The sequence below is a fragment of the Buteo buteo genome, chromosome 2, assembly GCF_964188355.1.
Source record: "Buteo buteo chromosome 2, bButBut1.hap1.1, whole genome shotgun sequence".
Classification (NCBI taxonomy): Eukaryota; Metazoa; Chordata; class Aves; order Accipitriformes; family Accipitridae; genus Buteo; species Buteo buteo.
The window spans coordinates 23112537-23135688 of NC_134172.1; the positions used below are offsets into that span (position 1 = coordinate 23112537).

Genomic DNA, 23152 nt, shown 5'->3' on the forward strand with positions numbered 1-23152 from the left:
AGTGAACAGCATCCGCAGGCTAGCATAGACTGAGCCGGGTGTCAGGATGGCGGGTGCAGCCTGCACCTTTGAAGGGCCACGTCACACCAATATAGCTCAGGCTGAGGCTGCCTCCCCTTCCAGAGCTAGTCCCAGCAACACTCCCCGCGCTGGCTTTGCTTCCCCCCGCGTGTGCGCAGGGAGCAGACTTACACGACAACACGCATATTCAAACGTCGTCCTTCTGTCTGCCAGCTGGGCTCTCCGCAGGCCCTAGGAAGAAGTTTCCCCGCTTCTCAGGTGCGGGCCTTAGTCTTCCCCGTGTATTGAGGGTGGTGTTCATGGAGGCCTGCCGGGCTGGCGGGTGTTCTCTCCCGAGGTCACCCCGGCAGGTGGCTGTCGGGCCTCTGAGGCGGGGGTCTGGGCATGTTCCCACCCCCGGGTCTCTGACCAGACTCCCAGCTGTTCAACCCCGGACGTCCATTTCTGTGTTTTCCAGAACGGTGGTGTTTGGGGCCGGCTACGCTCGGGCTTTCGCCTGAGGGTCGCCAGCGGGGCTGGAGGCGCCGTGCCGACCCACCGGGGGCTTCCTCGCGCGGGAGGGGACGGCGGCGTGACGCCCGGGGGCCGCCGGCGAGGGCTGGGGCCCTGCCCGCCCGGGGACCCCCCTGAGGGCCGCCGCCAGGCCTCGCCCGCCCCGCCCCGCCCGGGGGCCGCGGCCCTGCCCGCCCCCGGAGGGTCCGGCGAGCCCCTGCGAGGTGGGAGGAGCGCGCAGCGCCATGTGAGCAGCTGGCGGCGGGCAGCGGCCCTCGAGGAAGACAGATGGGGTGAGAGACAGCGCGAGGTCCGGCTGTCAGCGCGGCCTCAGCCCCGCCGCGGAGGGAGCCCCTCCTCCCCGCGGGTGTGCGCCTCTCGCTCCCTGGCCGGGGGGAACCATGGCGTCCAGCGAGGAGGACGGGGGCGGCAACGGCGCGGTGGAGGAGAAGGAGAACGGCAGGAAGAGGAGGCTGGGCGCCCTGGCCACGGCCTGGCTCATCTTCTACAACGTCGCCATGACCGCGGGGTAAGCGGGCGCGGGCGTGCCGTGGGCCGGCAGCGCGGCGCCTCAGCGGGGCGCGGGGCGGAGCGGCGGCAGCGGGGGGCAGCGCGGCCGAGGCGGGGTCCCGGGGACCCGGCAGGCCGGCGCAGCCGGGGGCGAGAGCTGGGGGCGAGAGCCGGGGAGCCGCCGGGAGCGGGGCTAGCCCTTGCCTGCCGGGCATTGCCTAATACGGTGCAGCGCTGCCAGCCGCCGGCGCGTCACCCCGAGCCCGCCGCAGAGGTTAAGTATAGCCGGCAGAGGAATGCCGGGCGGGGGTGCCGCGCGGGCCGCGTCCCTCGGCACAGCCGCCGCCGCCGCCCCTCCGCCGCCGCCCGCCTCCGGGCCGGCCCCCGCGCCTCGCCGGGAGGGGGCTGCCGGCCGGCCGCGGGGAGGCGAAAGCGCCCCTAGGTGCCGCCGGCCGTGCCGGGGCGGCGGCCTCGGGCGCCGAGGGGCTTCGGCCGGGCCGTCCCGTCCCGGGCGGCGGCTCCCGCCTGCGGCTGTCGCTGAGAGCTCACGCCCCGCGTTACCGTGTGGGGTGGCTCGTTCAGGTCCGTGAGCCCTGGATCTAAGCGAGCAGAGCTCGCCCCGGCTCCCTGCGAGGTAGACATTTCCGAAGCCAGCGGGCATTTAGTGATGAGCAGGGGGTGGGGAGAGCTGTAGTAACCCAAGGGGCTCGACGGAGCTAGTGCTCCGTACTGCGACGCTTTGCTTTGAGGAAAGCGGGTATTTATTTTGAATAACAGATCATAAGAGCACTCTGGCTTATGTTGTTAGTGCTTGAAGCACATATTTTCACTTCTCGAAAACTCGTCCTGTTCACTAACTCTTGGGGGGGGGGGGGGATATCTATTAATTTCCACGTGCTTAAAAAAAACCCTGAGAACGAACAATTTTATAACTTCTAGGCTGACGTTCATTATGAGAAGAATTTTACCTTGGTTACCAGTGGGTGAACTCTGCCATTTGAATCCCGTAGAGCAAAACTGATACGCTGTAGCTGAAGCAAGAGTTCAAGCACTGATGCGGAAAGCCAGGAATACGATCCTAACGGCTTTCTTCTCACTAGCATCTGTGGATCTTGAACACATAATCAAGTCTGTTCGTATATTGCAGCAGCACCTTTTGAAAAGTGCTCTTACTCGTTGTAATTTTTTTCTGGCTAGCAGGTTAATGTTACCTCATAGAATTCCCAGCCTTGTGCTCCATGTGTGAATTTGCTAATGAACGCTGACTCTTGCCACTAACTTTTATATGTCCGTAGAAGATTATCGAACCATGTTAGTTTTGACCTTAGGTGCTGATTCAGTATCTCCAACTTCCTTCTCTCCCATCTTCCATTAATACCAAAAGGGATTAAGATGTGCAAAACTGCATATTTTGTGTGGAAACAGAGAAATAAGAGATAGGAACAAATTCTTATAATCTTCTATGGATACAATTTAAGAAAAAAATAAACATTTGAAATAGAACAATACTTAACAGGGGTACTACCCAGGACAAATAAGTAACAAGAACAGTGTATTTGTCCAGACGGTGCAATATAGCAAAGTGTTTCTGGAGTTTTAACAAACTAATACATAATTGCATGTTAACAACCATTCTAATAAAAATTGCGGCTTATCTTTCTTTCTAACAAAGGTTTAAGGGACTAAAATGGCAGGTCAGTACCCAATCTTACTGAAGGTTCCAACTGGAAATGCTACCTTTATTACGGAAAGTGTTTTCAATTTCCTGGTGATTTGCAATATTCAGTACAAGGGCTTTCTTGAGATCCAAAATCAAAGCCACTGACAACTAAATAAATCGACCTACAGAAATTGATGTCCAAATAAAAATTTATTTAAGAAAAACATATTTGCAGTCTTTGCTTCTGAGTGTAGTCCAAGATCACTTCTCTCTGCAACCTTTTTGTTACAGAATGAGGTGCAGAAAATGCCTTGTTAGATTAGATGTATCATGACTTCTCAGGCTAGGGCTTGGACAGACCTGTTGCTGTCACCATTCGTGCTGCCAGCTGGATGTAATCTCACTGTCACCTTCCTCTTGTCAAACACTTCACTATAAAACAGGACAGCTTTGCTGTGAAGGACTACCAGTGATATTCCAGTAATTCCTCGTTTCCACAGTGGTGGGAGACAACCTGAAATTAATGCACTCAGACTTAAAATCCATTATAAAATCTAAGTAACACTCATGGGGGCAAATTTTGGAGCTCTGGCAGATCGGATTCATGGGCTTAAGGTAGAAGCGATCAAGGAGGGGAATCATTCCTCCCATGTGGGGAAGCCTGACTATGTGAGTTTGAAATGCTGTCATGAAGTGCTGGAATGGGCCACGCCAAGTGACTGCGTAGCAGTAGCCACCCTGTGTAAGAGTTGTTAAGGGACTGATACTGAAGTACATGCCATCCGAGGTGAGCAGAGGGTTGTCATGATCCATGCGACTCTCATGGCATTACAGCAGAACGGGTCTGACCAAAGATCAGTATTTCCTGATACCCTGTTTCCAATGTTAGCCAATACCTTATGCTTAGGGAAGAGTGTAAGAAGAGGAGATGTGTTAAATATTTCTCCAAATTTATATAAATATTTCTCCAAATTTATATAAATATTTCTCCAAATTTTTATATGCTCTCTGAATCTGCCTCCGAGTATTTCTCAGACCCCTCTGTTTTGTCACTTGGGCCCTTCCTTAGCCAGAGCTCATGTCGCTGTACAGCATGCTTGCTATGGCTTTATGTAAAATGAAAGGCCTGAGTAATTGTTCCCAATATCATCAGGCAAGAAATTAAGCTAAAGTTACTGTAATTTTTGTATTTTTATTTTTAAGTCTCAAAATAGCCATCCATAGCTCTGATTACGCCTATAAGCCTATATTAAAGAATTTTTATACTTTCTTAGTCTTTGTGGACTGAAACCTGAAGTTTCAAGACATCTCGATAGCATGATATTTGTAAGAATGTGGTATAGCTCTGCATTAAGGATGGAACATATAGTACACTATTGCGAAAATCTTAGTTATATAAACATGGATTAATTATGTGGAAGGAATTGCGCATGCCTTGAGTTATTGTACTGGGTCTGGGCCGGGTGGTGGGGATCAACGCACAGTTTAGAAGTTTATTTTTTTTAGTCTCAATTTCCATTTGAGATCCCAATTTAAGTTTTATATAAAATCCCAGTTTGATTAAAAGATACTGTTACTTTCTTTTACATTGGAAGGTTTATCAGTTGGTATCATTGTTCAGTTTCCTTAAAAAATATGAAAAAATTAGCCAACAACATCAAATGTGCTAGTTAAATATACCTGTCTCTGGAAGTCAGGAGCATAGAGCGCCCATCTGTCAGCACTTTGGAATCTGATTTTCAAAGATCACTTCTCAACACTTTTGAAAACTGAATCGTAATGGTAACTTCAGTTGGACAATTACAAACAGAAGTATTCAGATCATTAGTCAGTTCTGAAAATTATGAGTTGAGGGGCCATGACAAATATAAAAATGATGTGCGTAGGTTCCGGTCCTTTATTTATATAAACCTGCAACCCGAAATGGTGGCTTCAGTGCCAAGTTCATCATGTGTTCTCAAATAACAGTAATTCACAGTAAAGATGCATGAGGATTTAATAGTAAAAATATGTAGTCACTGCTAGTGAAAAGTCTGATGGACCTGTGGTTGGGGGGGGTCCCCTCAATTCAAGTCAATGCTCAGAAGATAAACAAGTCATTATCCTTTTCCAAGTAAAGAGATAAAAGAGTGTAATGTTTACATAACATTATATAATATTGATGTCTAAAGATATTTTTAATAATCTCCTAAGGACACTGACATGTGAAGAAGCAAAGATATTCTGTGAAGAAAATATTCTACTAAATTATTTACGGTGGATGGATATTTTTAGAATTCTAATTTGAAATGTATCCATTCTCTTTCTTTTGTAGGTGGCTGGTATTAGGTATTGCCATGGTGCGGTTTTATATACAGAAAGGAACACATAGAGGCTTATTCAGAAGCGTTCAAAAGACGCTTAAATTTTTCCAGACATTTGCTTTGCTTGAGGTAAATTTTAAACATTAGTTTGCTTTACTGGACACTGCATATCATAGGCAAAACACATTATTAACCTGAATTTAATACCAAAAAATATTATATTAGTAAAGTCCTCTTAACTTTATTATTTAATGAAGGTTTTTTGAGGGGGCAAGGTGATTAGTTGAAAAAAAAAAAAAGGCACATTTTTTCAAACTTAATTCTAAAATTTCTTTAAATCAAATACTGCCTGGGAACTGCTTTGAGTTGAGAGTCTTTAACTCAAAAGGCAAAATCTCTGAAGGCATTCCAGCCAGCAGATCAACCCTCTAGCATAGTAGATACCTCGTCTCCATCTCCGAAGATGATAGCTTCCCTCTTATTCCTTATACTGGGCTCATTATCCTTCTGTGCCTTTCCTCTTTCTGCTTATTTCCAGACTGCATTCACATGCCCCATATAATCTGTTACAACAGGGTCTGTGCAAGTTGTGCAAAATATTCTTTAAATAATATGACTTTTGCCAACTATGCACTAGTGGTCTCAGTTTAGGGTACATCTATGGCATGAAACTGTTCAGTGTATTCAGCCCTTACAGTTCTTTCCCAGGCACAACAAAGAATGCCTATATACATTTTAACTTTTTTCTCAATCTGCCTACAACATCTACAACAGTTCAAGCAACTATTAAAATCATGTGGCCAGCTGTGTATAGGCTTTTATGCTATTAAACTTTCACAATAAGTAATTCTATTCAAATCTGTCAAAATAATGAAAAGCACTATATTTGCTAAACATTACTGACCAGAAAATACAATAAATCTGAAGCTTCATAGCTGTCATTGGCAAAATTATAATAAAGTTGTTAATCCATAATGAATACAGAACATTTTAAACTTGTTATGCGTTTAGCATCCCTTATATGACTCTCTCCACACTGTCCTGTAAAATTTTTCTTTGAATAAGATAATGGAAGGGAAGCTTACTAGTTGCAAAAATAAATGCTTTGTAAGTATCTAAACATGTAATATATGCAATTAGTTAGGAAAATAAATCTCTTTCATGTGTTGGCACAGATCAGATACTGAGCCATCACAGCATTGTTTGCCAGGGCTCTGACGTGTACTTCTTTTAAATACTGTTGGAGACAAAAAACCAGTTCTCCTTCAGAATTAAGCCTAGGTTTATATTATTATCAAAAGGCCATGTTTATAGTGTAGATAGTACCTTACTGTACATCAGTAACCTTCAACTTATTTTTATTTACAGGTAGTCCACTGTGCAGTTGGTGAGTTCTTTGTTTTAGTTTCTCCTGTAACTAATTAAAACATGAATTGTGGAACAGAGATAACATGTTTCTCTTTTTAAGGAATAGTTCGCACATCTGTGCTTGTGACTGGGGTCCAAGTGAGTTCAAGAATCTTCATGGTGTGGTTCATTGCACATAGTATAAAACAGGTATGTACGTGAGCAAGTTGTGTTTTGTTTTTAAGGAGAAGCTATTAATACAGTTCTCATTTCAAAAGGAAGGCCAATTTAAAAATTAATGACATTCCTGCAGAGGATACTTACATACTTGAGTGTGATCTTGGAATTTGGGGTTACGGGATGGAATTTATGTGCTTCTACCCAGGAGACTGAGTCTAGGTCTTAGCTGTGAATCAGCACTGTCTTCAGCATCGTGCCAGCTGTGGTCTGCCTAAGTGAGATCAATGACTACTGCTATTATTTATGGGCAAATCTACCACAGTGTTACCAGTTCCCTTTCAAAAACTTAAATTAGCACTTACTGAATTAATCTAAATGAAAATATGTCTTAAATTGATTTTACCTAGATAAATATGGTTGTGATTCTGCAATTTATTTTAGGAACCTTCTCAAGATTTTAATGTTATGGTAATATTGACATTTGATGGCATGCATACAGCATTTTTTTCATTAAAAATAATATCAAGTCATCCAGCATGCCACAGTGACACTTAAGGTCCTGTATAAATGACAATAGTTTATTTGCCTGGCTGTAGGTGGTTGTCTAGTGATTTGTTAGAAGAATGAAACAAGCAGACTGCTTACAGCTTGTAGACAGGACATTCAGTTCAGTTTCTGAGCTCTGCTTTCTGTGAAGGGCATGTAAGAATTAAGTGATGGATTTTGAGTCTGTGCTCCTGAATTTCTTTAAACATAAAAAGCTGAGCCATTAAACTGTCTCACCAGCAGATGGCATATGCCCTTCTGCTGATGGGGTATCATAGTACCTGCCTCAGTTGTCAAATCCCTTTGTTTCGGTTCACAGAGGAATCGTGTTCTACGCTTCATCTTTTCCTTGACTGTCGCTTTTCTTAGCGTGGAATAGGCTTTTCATAGCTTTTTTTTTTTCTTGTAAGCTAAATGTTTTAATTTTTTCCTTAAGGGAAAATGTGTCAAAGATTAACAAGTTTTTTATTTTGAATATTTACATGAATGCTGGAAAATAGCACTGCATGTTGCCATTTTGTTATTATCTGCAGTGGATTAAATCTTTAGCATATCTGGTCATTTCTTTTGTTTCCTCTATCTTCAGTACAGTAGGTCAAGCTGTGTCCAAGAAAAAATACATCTGAATGTATGTCTGATTGTATTTCACGCTGTTATTGCTTAGCAGGCATGAATGTTCAGGGTCACTTTAGGTACTGAAAGGCATGTTAGTGATAATAGCCAGACCCAGATCTCTACTTGACTGGAGATTTGCAAGGCAACAGATAGGAATTCTCTGCATACTTACTTAAAGCTCTTCTGCTTGGATTTAGCACTGTGACATGAATCCAAGTTTGGGTTATCAATGTTTGTCTCTTATTGCATGAGGCGAAGAACAGCCTAATTCTGTCTTTACCTTTGCTTTTTTGTTTGGATGTCTTTGCAATTCAGTTGTTGCTATTTGTGAGTTTGGCAGTATTTTTATATCTCCTTTTCTTCTGTGATGTTGGTGAGATCCTTTCACTAAAAGTGCACCTTCTTTGACACATTGAGGGTGCAATTTTATGAGATGACGAGCACTTATAATTCTTCTTGACTTTTGACAGAGCTGTGGATTTTCAGCATCTTTGAGATGTATTAAGCTTTATCACCATGTTGCATTTTATTTTAAAAAATTGTTTCCTTTTTTTGTAATTTTAACAAAACTTGTGTTACTTTATTTTATTTCACAGACATCCCTGGAGCTTTTCAGCCTTCAGGCATGGAAGTGTATTACAAAATTCCTCCCCTTTTAAAGAAAAGAAAATTACTTGGGTGTAATTCTTCTCAGAAGGTAGTGTTTGTAATAGATCCCCACGTGCCTTCTTTGTATTTGGGGACTTTTGTTTATTTGTTCACTTAGAGTAAAAAAGAACCGATGTTTTGAAACAGCAGAGAGATGTGCTACCTACCGATGAGGCAGTTTAATGACTCAGAACTTAAAACTTAAATGGGATTGAGTGAGTTTACCCAAAGCTCCTGCTCTACCAAATACTCTTAATTTAGTGATCCATCTGTGTTCCAGCTCCTTAACTATCTTACAGCTCCCTGAAGCCTGCCAAATTTGATCTTCTGCAGCCAAGTTCCAGTTAGTAGATTATACTAAGCAATTCCTTTTGACTAAAGTTTCATGAAGATGTGCATTATATGGTGAGGAAGAAGCAAGATAAAAAGTAGGAGAAAGTCTAGGAGACAAGAGTAGTGAAAGCAGAATGGGTAAAAACTGTTTATGAAAGGAACATATCTTCTGTAGCGTTGTTTTCTCCTTGCTGTTTTGAGACAGAGTAGTGAAAGCAGAATGGGTAAAAACTGTTTATGAAAGGAACATATCTTCTGTAGCGTTGTTTTCTCCTTGCTGTTTTGAGAAGTAAGAAAATAAACAAGTAAATCAACCACAAATAAAAGGAGGGAGACAGTTAGATAGCATAGTGAAAATGCAGGTAGAGAATAAAAAGGAGGAATAAGCTTAATTACAGGGGTTTATATTTTTATATTTGCATAATGGATAAAGATTGCTGAGTTTGCAAAATGTCTATGTTAGTAAATACATATGATAAAGAACTGTACGCGGTAATGGTTTCAGCATATCACTTTTATGCCAAAATTTTCTTTCTTTACAAGATATTAGTTCTGTTCCATATATCTTAAACAGAAGTCTATTGCAATTTGCACAGAAAAGAAGCTTAAAGATGAAGAAAGTTTTGGTTCTTTATACTTCTGCAGATCCAGAATGAGGAGAGCGTTATTCTTTTTCTGGTCGTATGGACTGTGACAGAGATTACTCGATATTCCTTCTACACATTCAACCTGCTCAACCATTTGCCATACTTCATTAAATGGGCCAGGTGGAGATGTCTTGCACTTCAGTTTCTCATGGTTCTGTGCATGTTAGTTTCACGCATGCTGAGCTAACACACAGGAGAGCAGATGTTTGAGCTTTGGTTATGTGTCAGCAGAGTGCAAGTCGGTTGCTTTCTGTACTTGGGATCATTGTTACTTGGTTTAAAATGTTAAAAATATTTTAGCTGAGATTTTGGGGTGTGATTCGTTCTTTGCTTTCTGTCTCTCACGGTTTGAACTCTGCTTTCATTTACTTTAATTTTTTTTCCCTTTATCTTTGGAGTCATCTTTTAACTTACAGTGTGACTCCTTAAGATGCTTTTGAATACAATGTCCAAAATTAAGCACCTGTGCTCATCTTCGTGGATTTCAGGTCTTTGAAAACGTGGGAGTTGTTGTCACTCAATCTGTATGCATATCATTACTTTATGAGAAGTTCTGCTTTATCAGAGCTTTTGTAAGGTTATATCCATGTAGTGAAGCTAAATACTGACTTAGTTTAGTGCACATGAAAAGTGTGTTCCATATCAAAACTGCTTTGATTTTGAAGCATACTTAAGGTTGGCCACTAGGTCACATATATTACAGAGACTGTATGTTTATCAGGAGACTTAACTGGAAGAGTAATAGTCTCTGTAGCCATAATTTGAAAAATAAATGTAAGAGACAGACTTACACTGTTAGAAGGAAAATATCTAACGTACATTCACTGCAGATGACTTATTTAAAAGAGTGTGTTTATTTTCCTTTATTTTTGTTTTATAGATAATGCAGCTCTGATGCTTCTAATGCACTTTTTTGATATGTCTGATGTTTATGTCCATTCTTATAATACGTTATATTTTTGCTAATACCTAAGGTGGTAGGCTTGGTTATGTTTAAGCACTAAACAGCAAACTTAAAAGTAATCAGGTCTGGTTTCATTAATAATTTTTTACGCAGGCTTCCGAAAGAGAAATGCATTCAGAAAGTACTGCATTGACAGATACACTTTTTGCCACCAAGTCAGCGTATCTTGAATAACAGAATTTTTGTTTCCTTATAATAGACAATAGGGAAAACTGAAATTCTCACAGCAGAGACATATGGTGAAATATACTATAAACAAAACATTTGAAGATGTATTATCTTTACATAGAGTCAAAAATATCCCATCAAGATTTATGGATAATCAAACAGCACAACTGGGCATAAATTCAGTACCCCAAGGGAGCTGGAAATTTCTCATCTTCAGCTTATAATTGTAAAAGATTTGTCTGTCTGTTGTTAATGGAATAGGTATGTTCTAAATTTTAGTTCAGAGTTTTTACTTTGGGGTCCTTTTTTCACTGCATAGAGACAAACTGTGTGTAGGTCATGGCATTGGTTCCTTCTTGTACCTCCCCTAACCTGTTCTCTGACCTGTGAGTCCTCTAAGCCCATTTGTTCCTAGGAAGAAACCCTTCTTGTTTGGTTGCTGCTGTTTTGGATCTCATCTCTTTTTGTCATGGAGTGCACATTGCCCCTTTCTCTCTGTGCAACAGCTCTCATTGCTGTTCCCTGCATGAACTCAAGAGCTGTTCCTTAGGAAAAATTGCATCTCCAAGGGGCACTATGCGTAAGGGCAGCACAAACCCTATTGATGACATTTTTCATTTTATCACCACCTATGTGGCCTACGGCATTCAAACAACATTTTCTTTAAACTGAATGCCTTCACCTTTTATTTGAGCATCTTCTTTCCATTTTAAAATGGATCTGATAAGTTTCTGGCACTCTCATTTTCTTTTATTTTTTTATTTCCATTAGTGATAAATGTAGTGTTATTTGGATTTCCCACGTGGCAGTGGGTAAAACAGGCTTCTGATGTTTCTCAATGTTTTCATTACCTTCAAAGAGATTATAATACATAGAGTTGACCCAGTGTGCGTGCACTGTTACAAAGATACGTAGGATCATCTGAATTTGGGATCCAGTCCTAGTCTGAATCCTGTTGGTGACAACAGGAGCAAGACCAGTAAATTTAAAAAAAAGTCATAATTGGAGACTACAAATTTGCAGATTTTATTACTCTTTAGTGTTAGAAAGTCATACAAACATTCTGATACTTCACTGTTTTTAAATAAAAGGACTGAGGAATGCATTCTCTGTAAACCTAAGCAACGCTATCCAAAGTCACTGAAACTGGTATTCTGTGCCAAGTCAGGATGTGGTCCTCGATTTTGGTGCAGGAACTACTGGAATACATTGCTGTGCCACTAATAATAGCAAGAGGAAATTTTAAATTCATGGGGTGTTTCTCACAAGGGTTTTTTTTTTAATGCAGATACAACTTTTTTATCATTTTGTATCCTGCTGGAGTTGCAGGTGAACTGCTAACCATATATGCTGCTTTACCTTATGTGAAGAAAACAGGAATGTTTTCACTGAGACTTCCCAACAAATATAATGTCTCCTTTGACTACTATTACTTCCTTATTATTGTCATGTTCTCCTATGTGCCATGTAAGTATTACTTATCTGTAGTAATGCAAACAACATAATAATCAATTATCAGCAATGCTGGAAACACTGCCTCTAGTTAAATTTGCTGAACACTTTCTACTATAAAAGCCTACTTTCTGTTGTTCCAAGCTTTGCTGTGCTTTAGTTGGTTAGACTGAGATTTTCCATCCTGTTATCTGCCTCAGAACATAAGCTGTCTTAAAAAATTTAAGTGAAAATGCTAAAAACATATCTAAGACTTGGACAAAGTAAAAAAACTTTTTGCTTACGCATAGAAATGCCTGTAACTGTGTCGCTGAGAATTTCTAGTACCTCTGCCGCTTTGAAGCAATGGCTTAAAAATTGTCCTGCAAGTTGTGCCAGAGATTTGCCTTGTTTTTATTGCTATTAATACCCATTTACGTGTTGCATCTGAAAGTCACTATTTGAGCATGCTTGGGAAAAACGTAAAGCAATATTCGCTGAGATTTCGTTTTCATAGAAATCTACCCCTCAAACCTTTCTGAACATACTTCAGTCCCTGGTTTAATCAGATCATCCTTGTACTTCTGGATACCAGAAGCCACAGAACAATTGGCTAACAGGAGCTAAGATTAGAGAGACTACCTGTCTTTCACTTCGAGTGTTATTTCCACTGGTACCTGAGCAGTGTAGACAAGGAGAAAGCAACCTGATTCAGATATAGCACCATGAATGGAGCTAGACCAAACTAGGCAAATAGAGTATTTTAGATAATCTGGACAATGAGGCTAAAAACAAGGCAAGAGATTAGGAAGAGGCATGGAGAAGCAGGAAAATTGAAGTTAAAAGGGTCTGTGATCTGCATCCATAAAAGGTATTTGTTTAAGAAGTTGACCTTAAACATGGATTTCCACAGTATGCACATTCACTGTGAATTTTTTTGTCACAAGAAATCATGAAGGCCAACGAGAGAGATCATTGTGAGTAAAAAATGTCCTAAGCTATCATAACTTACTAACAGTTTTACAATTGTTTATATAACTTAATGCTTCAGGAATAAATCTGATTTTCTATCCATTAAATATAAGGATCAAATGTATCAGCAGGACAGCAATATAATAGATTACAGAGTGCCAGGAGAGAGGGAGCTCCTCACTTCAGACTTGAACAAGTAGGGTAAATTTGTATCCTCCTCAAAGTCTTAATTCAAACATGCTGACCTTAGCATAGATTTGAAGACTTCAGGCACTGCCAGAAAGTGATTAATTCCTGTTTATACAAAGAAAGTGTTGGAGGGAAGTTCCTTGAACAGGGGGTATACATTCAAGGGGCCTTGTCTGACTTTTGGGTAATTACTTTGCAATTCACTGCAATGTTCATGACTTGCTGTTATTTACCTTAACCAACTGTGGTGCTATGTGCCATAATTTTTCCTCAGTTCATCATTCTGCAAAATTGTATTTTTCTGTTATGTGATCTGTTTAATTTTTTCATCTAATTTGCTTTCTTTTATGCTTTGATCAAGTATTTCCACAACTCTACTTCCACATGCTCCGGCAGAGAAGAAGGGTGCTTCATGGAGAAGTGATTGTAGAAAAGGACGATTGAATCAAGCCGTGTAACTATGGTGCTTTTACTGGAAAAAGAGGGTAAAAAAGCAAAACTTCCTGTGATTTTTCTGAGTCCAAGTTTTAAAACATGGAACAAGAATAAACAACTGTGCATAAAATAGCATGGACTGTATTATTTTTACAATTAATATATCTTCAGACTTACCTTTTCATCCTTGGTTTGACTTGGATTTTTAATTGTTCATTTCTTCAGACAAATTATTTTCTTATTTTCAGTAGGTTGACAAATAGCTTTAAGAATTGGAGTAGTTGGCTACTGTGCTTTCTGTTCTGAAAGTTCTGTTATGACCTGTAGTCGTCATCAAGAACAGAAGGAGAGTTGATAAGTTGTACTAAAAGTGAGTCTTCTGGAAAATAGAGCATAAATTAACTAATGATGTTTTTTATAGACTGGATGGCTTAAATGTTATTTAAGCTTTATATTAAATAATACCTTTCCAGTTATAAGAACTGTTAGCATGTTGTTCAACATTCTTTGAATTACAGGATCACACAGTAGAATTCCAGAAGGACTTATGAAAGGAGCTGAATTCTTGATTGTCAGTGCAAATTTAGATCTCTCTGTATTTTCATTTGTAGTTTTAAAGATATATAGAATAATAGATACAATATCAGCTGGTTAAAAATTTGTGCTGAGGAGTAGACTTGATGTGCCTACCTTTCTCTGATCAGTGGCTGGAATGGGACTCATTTGCAGAGGAAGACTGATTGTCTGCATGTTTCCTATTCTACATTTAATTATGTATGCAGAAAAATTAATAGTATTGCATTTAAAAACTGTAGCTATGGTGAGACATTTAACTTCCTATAAATAGCTAAGTGGGATAATATATATTTGAATATATTTGAACTTAAAATACAAATTGTGCTTTGAATCATCCCATTGTGCAATTTTAATTACTCCCTCCCCATTAATTGTTTATACTGTGTTGACCTAATTCTATTTAATGTCTTCAATAATCTGCAAGAGGGATCTACATTATATTAATAAAAGTTACAGATGACATTGCACTATATGATACCTGAGTGGGAGAGGTCCAACGAATTAGATGTAGCCTAAAAGAGTCAGAGAAAAGGTAATGCATTTGAGGAAACTTGGACACTTAGTGGGAGAGAGAGAAGATTGAAATGTAATAATGTAGTAAGAAGCTTGATAATGTAGGCAACAAAGTTGCTTCTGGCATCACTAATGTCAAGAGAAGAGTGTATGTGCAGAAGAGCTGCATCAGGCAGCTGGAAGTCAGAATACTCCCTGTGATTGCTGAGTTAATTTTTGGAGTATGGTCTTATATTTTGGGTACCTTGGCGTGAGAAATTGAGTCAATCTTCTGAAAAGTCAGAGAACAGTAACAAAATTAGTTGAAGTGAGAAAGAAGTCGGAAAGATTGAGTCGTTAAGTATGTATAATTTTTTGCTATGTGACAAATACATTTAAAGAGGCTTTCTAAGTATGAAGGTGTAACTAGAACAGGTTACATAAATTTGTAAAAAGGTAAATATCCAATGAATATCAGGAGAAAGATCTTAGCAATGAGATCAGTTGGGTTATGGAATGACACAGTAGTGTTTATCAACACATACAATTTCTTGGAAGGTTTTAAGTTAGATGTAATGCAGTAGTGGAAAATAATCTTCCTCTGGCAAGAGTTTGAACGACATACTTGAATAGGCAGTTTCCATTTTTAGCTTCAATGATTCTATGATAATACAGCTTTTTTGAAAATGGTAGATACACCTTTTTCTGGTAATTTGATGAAAAAGCAAGGATTTCCTACATCCCTAACTTTCAAATTCCATTTTGTGCCTTAAATTTGTGATAATTATGCATGTCTTCATTACATGTAAATTAGTTTCCTTTTAAATGACAGGTGCATAGTGAACTTGAGATAGAATAGTTGTATTTCTTACAATTTTAAAAGGTATAATCTTCATATTTTTTAGAAGAAATTTCATGCAAGGTGCTATAATTTAACTTTTTACTTCTCTGTTTTATATGCAGCTAAAATTATTAAAAGTTTAAAATATAAACTACATTTACAACACTGAATCACAAAATAGTTGTTACACATGTTCAGACTAGCAGTTGTATTTGTCCAAAGTTCTTAGAGTACTGTTTTATAAACTTCACTTGCTTTTTGATCCATGAGGAACATCATGGCAGTTTTTAGAAATATTTTTCAGTTAGCAAGCAGGAGAGTGTGATGAAATATGAGTAACTAAGATTAGATTAAGTTCTGTGTCTCTTTTTTTACTGTCAGGGCAGCTCACTGAAGACCATAGCTATCAATTCATTGAAAATGCATTGGGTACTTTATGGATGTGATTTTGAAATCCTCAAGCAGATGAGTGTATCCTACAGATACTATTCCTGTAATAAAAGGAATACCTGCACTATAATACTGTATTATATTTGTTTTCATTGTCCCTTAAGGATATTATCATATGTCAATCAAGGAGTTATTTTTATATCCTTTTGTACATGTGACATGAACAAAATACAGCACTGTTTGCTAAAATCTTGGGTTTGCACTTTCATAAAGCAACAGTGTACAAAGTAACAATAAAATTTTAAGTCATTCACAGCTACAGAAGAGTCTTGCTAATTGATAAATGAATAAAAATAAAGCTAAAATTTACTTAGAGTATTGCATTCAATGTTTCACAGGCCAGAGAGACTGCCATGTAGATGAGTTTACATGGCATGTACTTTAAAAAAAACAAGCAACACATTCTTTTCTTCCAATTCTTTTTTTGTATTAAAGCCTTTCACTGAAGCCTCAATGTATACCTTTTGTTTTAATATCTTCTCAAAGATAGTGAGAATTGCAGGTAAAATCCTCTCACCATTGACTTCAGATGGGCCAGGATTTTATCCTAGGTAGCTTACTTAGACTTCAATATAACATCGTGAAACATTTAATTAGCTTGTTAAATGGACATAAAAGATTAAGTATGATTTTCATATGGTGCTCTCTTTCCAACTTCTTTTTGACACCTGTCTTTTTTGTCTTCCTCTCTGCAATATTCCTAGTTTTCTAAAGCATTGAAATCCTCCTGTTTATGAAAGATTAGGAATGTATTCAAACATCAGCGTCTTTAGTGTTTTGATGTAGTCTCTAACATTGTTCATATAAAGGTATTTTCTTATTTGTGCTATATATGCCTTCTGGAATGGATTAATATGGAGTATGACCATATGAAGCTTTTTTAATGACAATACATAGGAATAGGCATTTGGAAAGAGATTCCTTTTCATCAGGTGACATTTCCTACTATTGGTAGTCACATTAACACACTGTCCTTTTTATAAACTCCGGCTGAAAGCAGTTGGATTTCTTGAGGTTCTCCCCAACACTCACACACTCTTCCCACCGGGAAAGGCTGTTTGGGACAGATTGGGTGAATCACCTAGTTTCACAGCTCTGCCATTGTGAACAGTAGTTGATAGGCATCATTTCTCTCACCTCTCACTGTGGAGGATGTGAGAGGAGAAGCGGCTCAATGTGCTGTCATACCTTCTGCACAGGGAACTCAGGAGATCAGCTGTGAGCACCTCTGTGCACAAAGGGTGTGTTACAGAAAGGGCTTTTCTGCTCCACTCAGCTATTTTATTACTATCTAAAAGCCTGTATTTCTTGAAATGGTGGTATGCCAAGATAGCTATGCCACACTGCTCTCAATAGTTTAGTTCAAAATAAACAGCCTTGGAGAAATGATGCGGTGTGCTTCTTCTAATTCCCATTGAAAGTAACATGTAGCCAGGCTCATGTTAATGGACGGATTGCAATGACTACTTAACAGGGAGGTGCGTGGAGGCCTTTTCTGTGACCAGAAGGAACCTACGTTTTCTTATCCAGAAAGAAATAAGTGTATTTTAAATCTAAGTCTAGCTACTGCTCTGGCTGTTGTGCTGACAGTCTTCACAGTAGCTTAATTTAGTGGATATTTGGGTATTTATATAATTACTAAACTAGAATGAAAACAGATTACAACCATTACAATAAATTATAATTTAAGGTAGTTTGCTACATTAACAGGTTTTGTGAAATCAGCTCTTACTTAATCTGCCTTAGGAAAAAAAAAAGGAAGGAAAGTTAATACAAATAAGTGTTCTGCACTAGGCAGGAGGACTTCATAAATCAAAATTTTCAGGCAGGCAAACTGGCTGCAGTTGTTTATGAAGGGTTCATTAAATGTGTCTGAACAAAAAGGTTGAAAGCTTTTCTGAAAATTCAATTTTATTTCATTATGTGTATTTTAAATGTGCTCAGAGATACTGTATTATTTATTACCAGTTTACAATTTAAATTCATGCTGAACATATGCTTTTTGTGGATGATTAACTGTAGCCCATTAAAATGTTTTATTCTGTTTGTTACAATGACTGTTTAAGAAACAAACACCTGATGTTTCTGCAAAGCTCTGTGTTCTCTTGCTCAAGTGAGTTGCAGTATTGTTAGTGCCTACTAAGCTTTGCAGGGCTGTTAAAATGGCAGGTTAATATTTGCCAAGGATAGCTCCTTAAACTTGCTTTCATGACGGCACACCTTAACAGCGAGTGGTACTCTTGGTTCAGTGCCTGGTACTGTGTGCCACTGATGCCGTTCTAGGGGTCTTGATTGCCTTCAGTAGGACTGAAGGCTTTATGGATGTCAGTAAGTGATTCATCCTTATGAATTACCAGACTAAGAAGACCTGTCTTGTGAACTCTTGGGTCACAAAAGTGAGTAAGTCTGACAAGAGAACTTAAGGCTGTACCAAGACAAACTGGGAGAACCTGGACGTTGGGTAACTCTAGCCCTCTCATAGGAACTTGCTGTCAAGTTCTGACGGGCAACTGGTAGTGGCTTTTGAGTTCCAAAATGTATAATACTTTCTGTGTCATGTTGTATCAACTGAAACATGTTGTCTTTTTATTCACAGCTCCCTTGCTTCTCTGTTCAGTCTTGAATGTATTTTATGTCCTTTCAGTTGATGGCTTTGTAAAAGTGTAAGTACAGAAATACTTATCTAAGCATATCGTGTATAGAATTGTACTTAAAGATTCTTAATAATGTAACTGCACCACAGCTGCTCATTATTGTTATTTTTTCTGAAATGCATTATCATTAGCAGTTTACAGAGACAGGAAAATAACACGATATGATACTTTTAATAACTTTATTTATTTGCAAAGATTATAAGTTTTATTGAGCTATAGATTCAGGTATTTGTTTTAGAGATTGTTAATACTGTAGTACTGTAGAAATTCATCATCAATTAAAAGACATGTTCTAAACTATGTTCTATTTGATTTTTTTTTTTTGTGGCATGTAGAAGTCAGTTCATACAAACGTTCAGCATATTACACCAGACTGGTATGTGTTTACAAATACTGCACTTTTTTATCTGGAACTACTTCGCAAATTAATCTTGAGGTCCCCTGTAATATATTTATTATTAGCCAGCCTTCCTTTTTATATTTCTTAAAATATATTCCATTAAAAAAGAAGCAGGTTTGACTAGTAATACTAGTTTATCAAACAAGAGGGAAAAATACAGGGCATTAAAGAGAATGTATAACATCTGTCAACATGTATGAAGACAATTGCGTTACAGTGGTCCTGAAATAGGTATTATAATAGTGGATATTTCGGTGTTTGAAACAGGACTTTTTTGTGCTATTAACCTTTGAGGGGGGTGGAGGCAGTGAACATCCTCTGGCTGTCCTTTGCTACATGACTTAACAATGACATTGCAGCTATGAGGATTTTGTTGCTATGACAGTGCGATAAAGCAATATGTGAGCATTCACACCTACTTCTTTTGAATTAGGAATCAAGTGATTGTAACCCCAAGGAGCTTAACTGCATACAAAGGCTAAATCCTGTTAGTCAGATGTATTATAATGGAGACGTAGATCTAATCTGAAAGTTGCAGAAGTGGTCTTCTGATCTAAATTTACAGGACAGGATCTACTTGTCCTGGCCCTCTACCAATGTTAAACCAGTCAGATTTCTGTAGAAGCTGATGGAAGAATATCCACTGATCTCAACAGGAGTATGATGGGACATAGACATTCACATATTCTGTTGTGTGTAAATCTGGATCTACCAGGAAAAGAGTAAACTGTAGCCTCTCTTAGCACTGTCTGGGAGAGAGCATGTGCTTGTTGTGCATTAGCTGTTGCATGGTGGCTCGCCTGCCTCCCAGCTTTACAGTGCAACTGCACCCAGCACTGCTTCCTGTGGAACGCACCAAAAGACCAGGAAATCTCCAGCCTTATGCTACTATTGCAGTATACTAATCTGAATTCAGCAGAGTCATAGAAAATCCCTTCACATATCTGCAGAAGTATCTTTTATTTCTGAAATTAATCTAGGTCCAGTGACACATCCCATTAAAAATAGGCAGGGTAGATCAGCCTTCCCAGCTGCTTGGACATTGCTAGCTCGGAATGCTGCTGTCACTGAGCAACTTTGATTTCCATACGTAGTCGCTGGGCGGTCTGTGCTGATACCATGTTCATAAAATGGCACTTTGCCTGCCCTTAAGCAGCTGTTCCAGATTCAGTAGAACAACTTGCAAATGACGAGCAAGAAAAGATTCAGATGAGTGTACTGCTTCACATTCCAAGCACTCTCCTGTGCTCTGAAGAGAATCCTGGATGTGCAGTCAAATGTTTGTGCCTCTTAATTTATCATGTATGAAGTTGCATTGTAAAATACAATAGACCTTGAACTCATGAAGGAAAGAAACAAATTTGAGCACTGAAGGCAGCAGATTACAATTTATTGTGTAGATTAAGTCTGGGAAGACTATGAAAACTGGAATTCACCTGGTGACAGTTGCGTATCTTGCAGCCAACACTTGCAGCCAACTGAAAGCCAAGTATTTAACATTACTCCTGTTTTCATTCAAAGTGAGGTGATGTTGCTGAGAATAACAATCTGGAATTCTTGTCAGCAGTCTTTTACAGTGATCATCTCTGTCTGGGCATTGACTGTTTTAAATTTCCAATCTTCACATCATATGCAGCAAACTCTTAACAAAAGGTTCTGTCACTCAAGAAAAAAAGACCCTGGAAAAAATTCGTCTAGAGGTTCCTAAATAGAAAATCTATTTAAGAGTTCATGAGATATAAATACATTTTCATACTCTTAAGGAGAAATAATAATTTAAATCATATGAGGATTTATTTATTTATTTTGTTATCTGTGCTTACTACAATACAGTGCTTGAAAAGAAGTTGGAAATCTAGAGAACAATGCCCAGATACTAAATGCTGGTACTGAATCTTTAAAAAGATGGTAATATCTTAGGGTTAACAGGAAGAAAGCAGAAACACAAACTAACTTTTCTCAGATGGAAAGAGTAGCTCAAATCTTGGGTCTGCCTGTTCAGCTTTGTTTGATCCGTAGGCAGTGTCTGCTGTTTTCTATTATGTTACAAATGTCACTGCATTCATACTTGATATAGACCTTTTTTTAAAAAAAAAGATCAATAGACATAAGTAGTTACTGATAGAAATGTGTTACTGTCAGGTGAAACCTGGGTCAGAAAAAAAGAAGGCACGGTTTCTCCATTTCTCAACCCTCTTAAATAGAAAGATTGTCTTACCTTAAGAGCCATATTAGGCAGTGTTGCCATGATATTTTTTATTTGCCATGAAACCAAAATTAAGCTACTTTTTAGATTATTATTTTCCCACAATATTTTTTGCTGTGTGGGAATGAGTATATGGTCTAGATGATTTTCTCAGTTGTCTCAGACCCCTGTTCTTTTCCAGGTCAGCAGTAGTCTACAGTTGGAAGAACATTGCATTGTGATATTCCTAAATTGGTGCAAAGGCAAGATTCTTTAGAAATAACTTAATTGTCCCCATAACTGCAGGATGAAGATAAAATGTTAAAGACTAATAGTTTGTATGAATGTGATAGCCTCCTGAATAATGTCTGTTATGTGTGAACAGGTTTTGGGGTTTTGATTGTTTGTTTGTTTCTGCCTGTGTATTACTTACAAACTAATTATACCATTACCTACTGAATATGAAGTCGGTGGGCTTTTGTGGCTGGCATATATGTGAGTTCCTTGAGTTTATGGCAGGTTTATAGTCCGCTTCCCTGATCATTAGCTTTAACTCTTAGCTGTAAATGTGTATGGGAAATATACAGTGATTTCACCATCTGTCTGAAGTAAGCATTATAGTTCAGGATGTCTTTCTCAATGCATTCAGTTATTTAAGCATGATTCCCTTTTTGTCTTCCTTCCTTCCAATCTGTGCAGGCTACTGACAGAGAGGGAACAATCACAAGATCTCTTGCAAATAATGTCAAGTTTTTGTTAGTTCTCTTGTTTCACTTCTGCGACTGCTACAATCCTTGAGCTGTTAAACAGCACTAAGTTGAAGATAACTCAATCACCTTCCTATGATCTGTAAAGTATTAGGGAGCAGAGGGTGCAGAAGACAGAAAGCCAGCAGAGAACAACGGAGCTAACGTTTTGTGTTAGATGAAGAGTGGGTGGCTTTAGCCATGAGCTGAGGGTAGTATGTAGCATATATGTTTAGGGAACTGAAAAGGAGACAGTGTGTTTCTGAGTCAGTCACTCCTGGATGGCTGCTGTGCTTGTGACTGGAACAGTTTGCTATTTAGCCCTTGGTATTGAGAAGACACATGAGACATGCTTCCCTGATGAGTGGTACCATTTATATATCTGCTCTTGTTTTTCATCTCTGGGCACACTATGTGCCTGCAATTGCACAGTTTGCAGATGCTGCTTTCTACATGTTAAAAGAATTAACACCTTCCTCCAGTGTTTTAATGTAGTTTAATTCTGAGATGTCATGAACTTCTTGGAAGAAATAGTGCTGATCTGATTCCATCCTGAGAGCATGAATGTTTCAAGCAGCAGAAGTAAATCTATTCAGGGTTTTGGGTGCCCTCCGTAAGTAGTTCTGGCAGCTAATTTAGTCCTGTCTCCCATCTTTCTGATGTTGTCTTTTCCAGCATAGCCTGTATCTTCTAATTCATTCTGCACTATGAAATCTCATTACACAAAATAAAGTATGTATGAAAGAGAAATACAAGCTATGCAGGTGGGCCAGCATGCTTAAAATATGGGACCTATCCTTCCTTACTGCAGTCTTTCATGGCAATTGCGGGAGGAATGTTAGACCAACAATTCTGAGGAATAGCAAAACTGTTGGTCACTAGCAGTGGTCTTAGAGTTTCCTGACTGTGAAACAGTTTGAGGGGAATCTGCTCAGGGATGTTTTTTTAATAAGTGCTTGCTGAGAAGCCAGTCACAAGCTCTTTTTCCCAGGGCATGTTGGGGTGGTCTTTTTGCTTTAAGATGACTGCATCTGCTTCACTTCAGAGGTGATGCTTAAACCTTCAAGGTTCCTTGTGCTAATACTAAGATTTCTACCTTTCAAGGGACTTTAACCTTTATGTTATTCATTTATATTCCCATTATAGGCCCATAGCATCCCTCCGGTGATGATCTTTCTTCAGTGTCTATTTCATAATTCCCTGTGAAGCTGTGACTGTTGTACTCAAAAATGTTCAGACCCCAAGTAATATTACCTCGTATTTCCTCTGGCTGAGACAGGATATTACCTTTGTTTTGGTAATGGTAAACATGGGGTTTTTTTGATCAAGGAATGTGTAGTTTCAAAG

At 39.1% G+C, this 23152-nt stretch overlaps 1 protein-coding gene across 2 annotated transcripts; it reads left to right on the forward strand.

Moving 5' to 3' along the window:
- The first annotated feature begins 784 nt into the window (after positions 1–784).
- On the forward strand, positions 785–18766 carry HACD1 (3-hydroxyacyl-CoA dehydratase 1). 2 transcript variants are annotated; one of them, XM_075048219.1, is made up of 7 exons: positions 785–1042; positions 4998–5115; positions 6355–6373; positions 6455–6543; positions 9301–9422; positions 11723–11901; positions 13388–18766. In XM_075048219.1, the coding sequence occupies exons 1-7, from the start codon at positions 915–917 to the stop codon at positions 13468–13470; spliced, it is 738 nt and encodes a 245-aa protein (XP_074904320.1). In that variant the 5' UTR covers positions 785–914; the 3' UTR covers positions 13471–18766. The 2 variants fall into 2 exon arrangements, with proteins under 2 accessions (XP_074904320.1, XP_074904330.1); XM_075048229.1 differs by having other exon boundaries at positions 6461–6543.
- The last annotated feature ends 4386 nt before the right edge of the window (positions 18767–23152 follow it).

What these genes read in the sequence shown, in the direction of transcription:
- HACD1 (XM_075048219.1), top strand. Translation starts at nt 915, where the DNA reads ATGGCGTCCAGCGAGGAGGACGGGGGCGGCAACGGCGCGGTGGAGGAG. An exon ending in AACGTCGCCATGACCGCGGG is followed by an intron (nt 1,043 to 4,997) that starts GTAAGCGGGCGC and finishes TTTCTTTTGTAG; the next exon opens with GTGGCTGGTATTAGGTATTG. An exon ending in TTGCACATAGTATAAAACAG is followed by an intron (nt 6,544 to 9,300) that starts GTATGTACGTGA and finishes ATACTTCTGCAG; the next exon opens with ATCCAGAATGAGGAGAGCGT.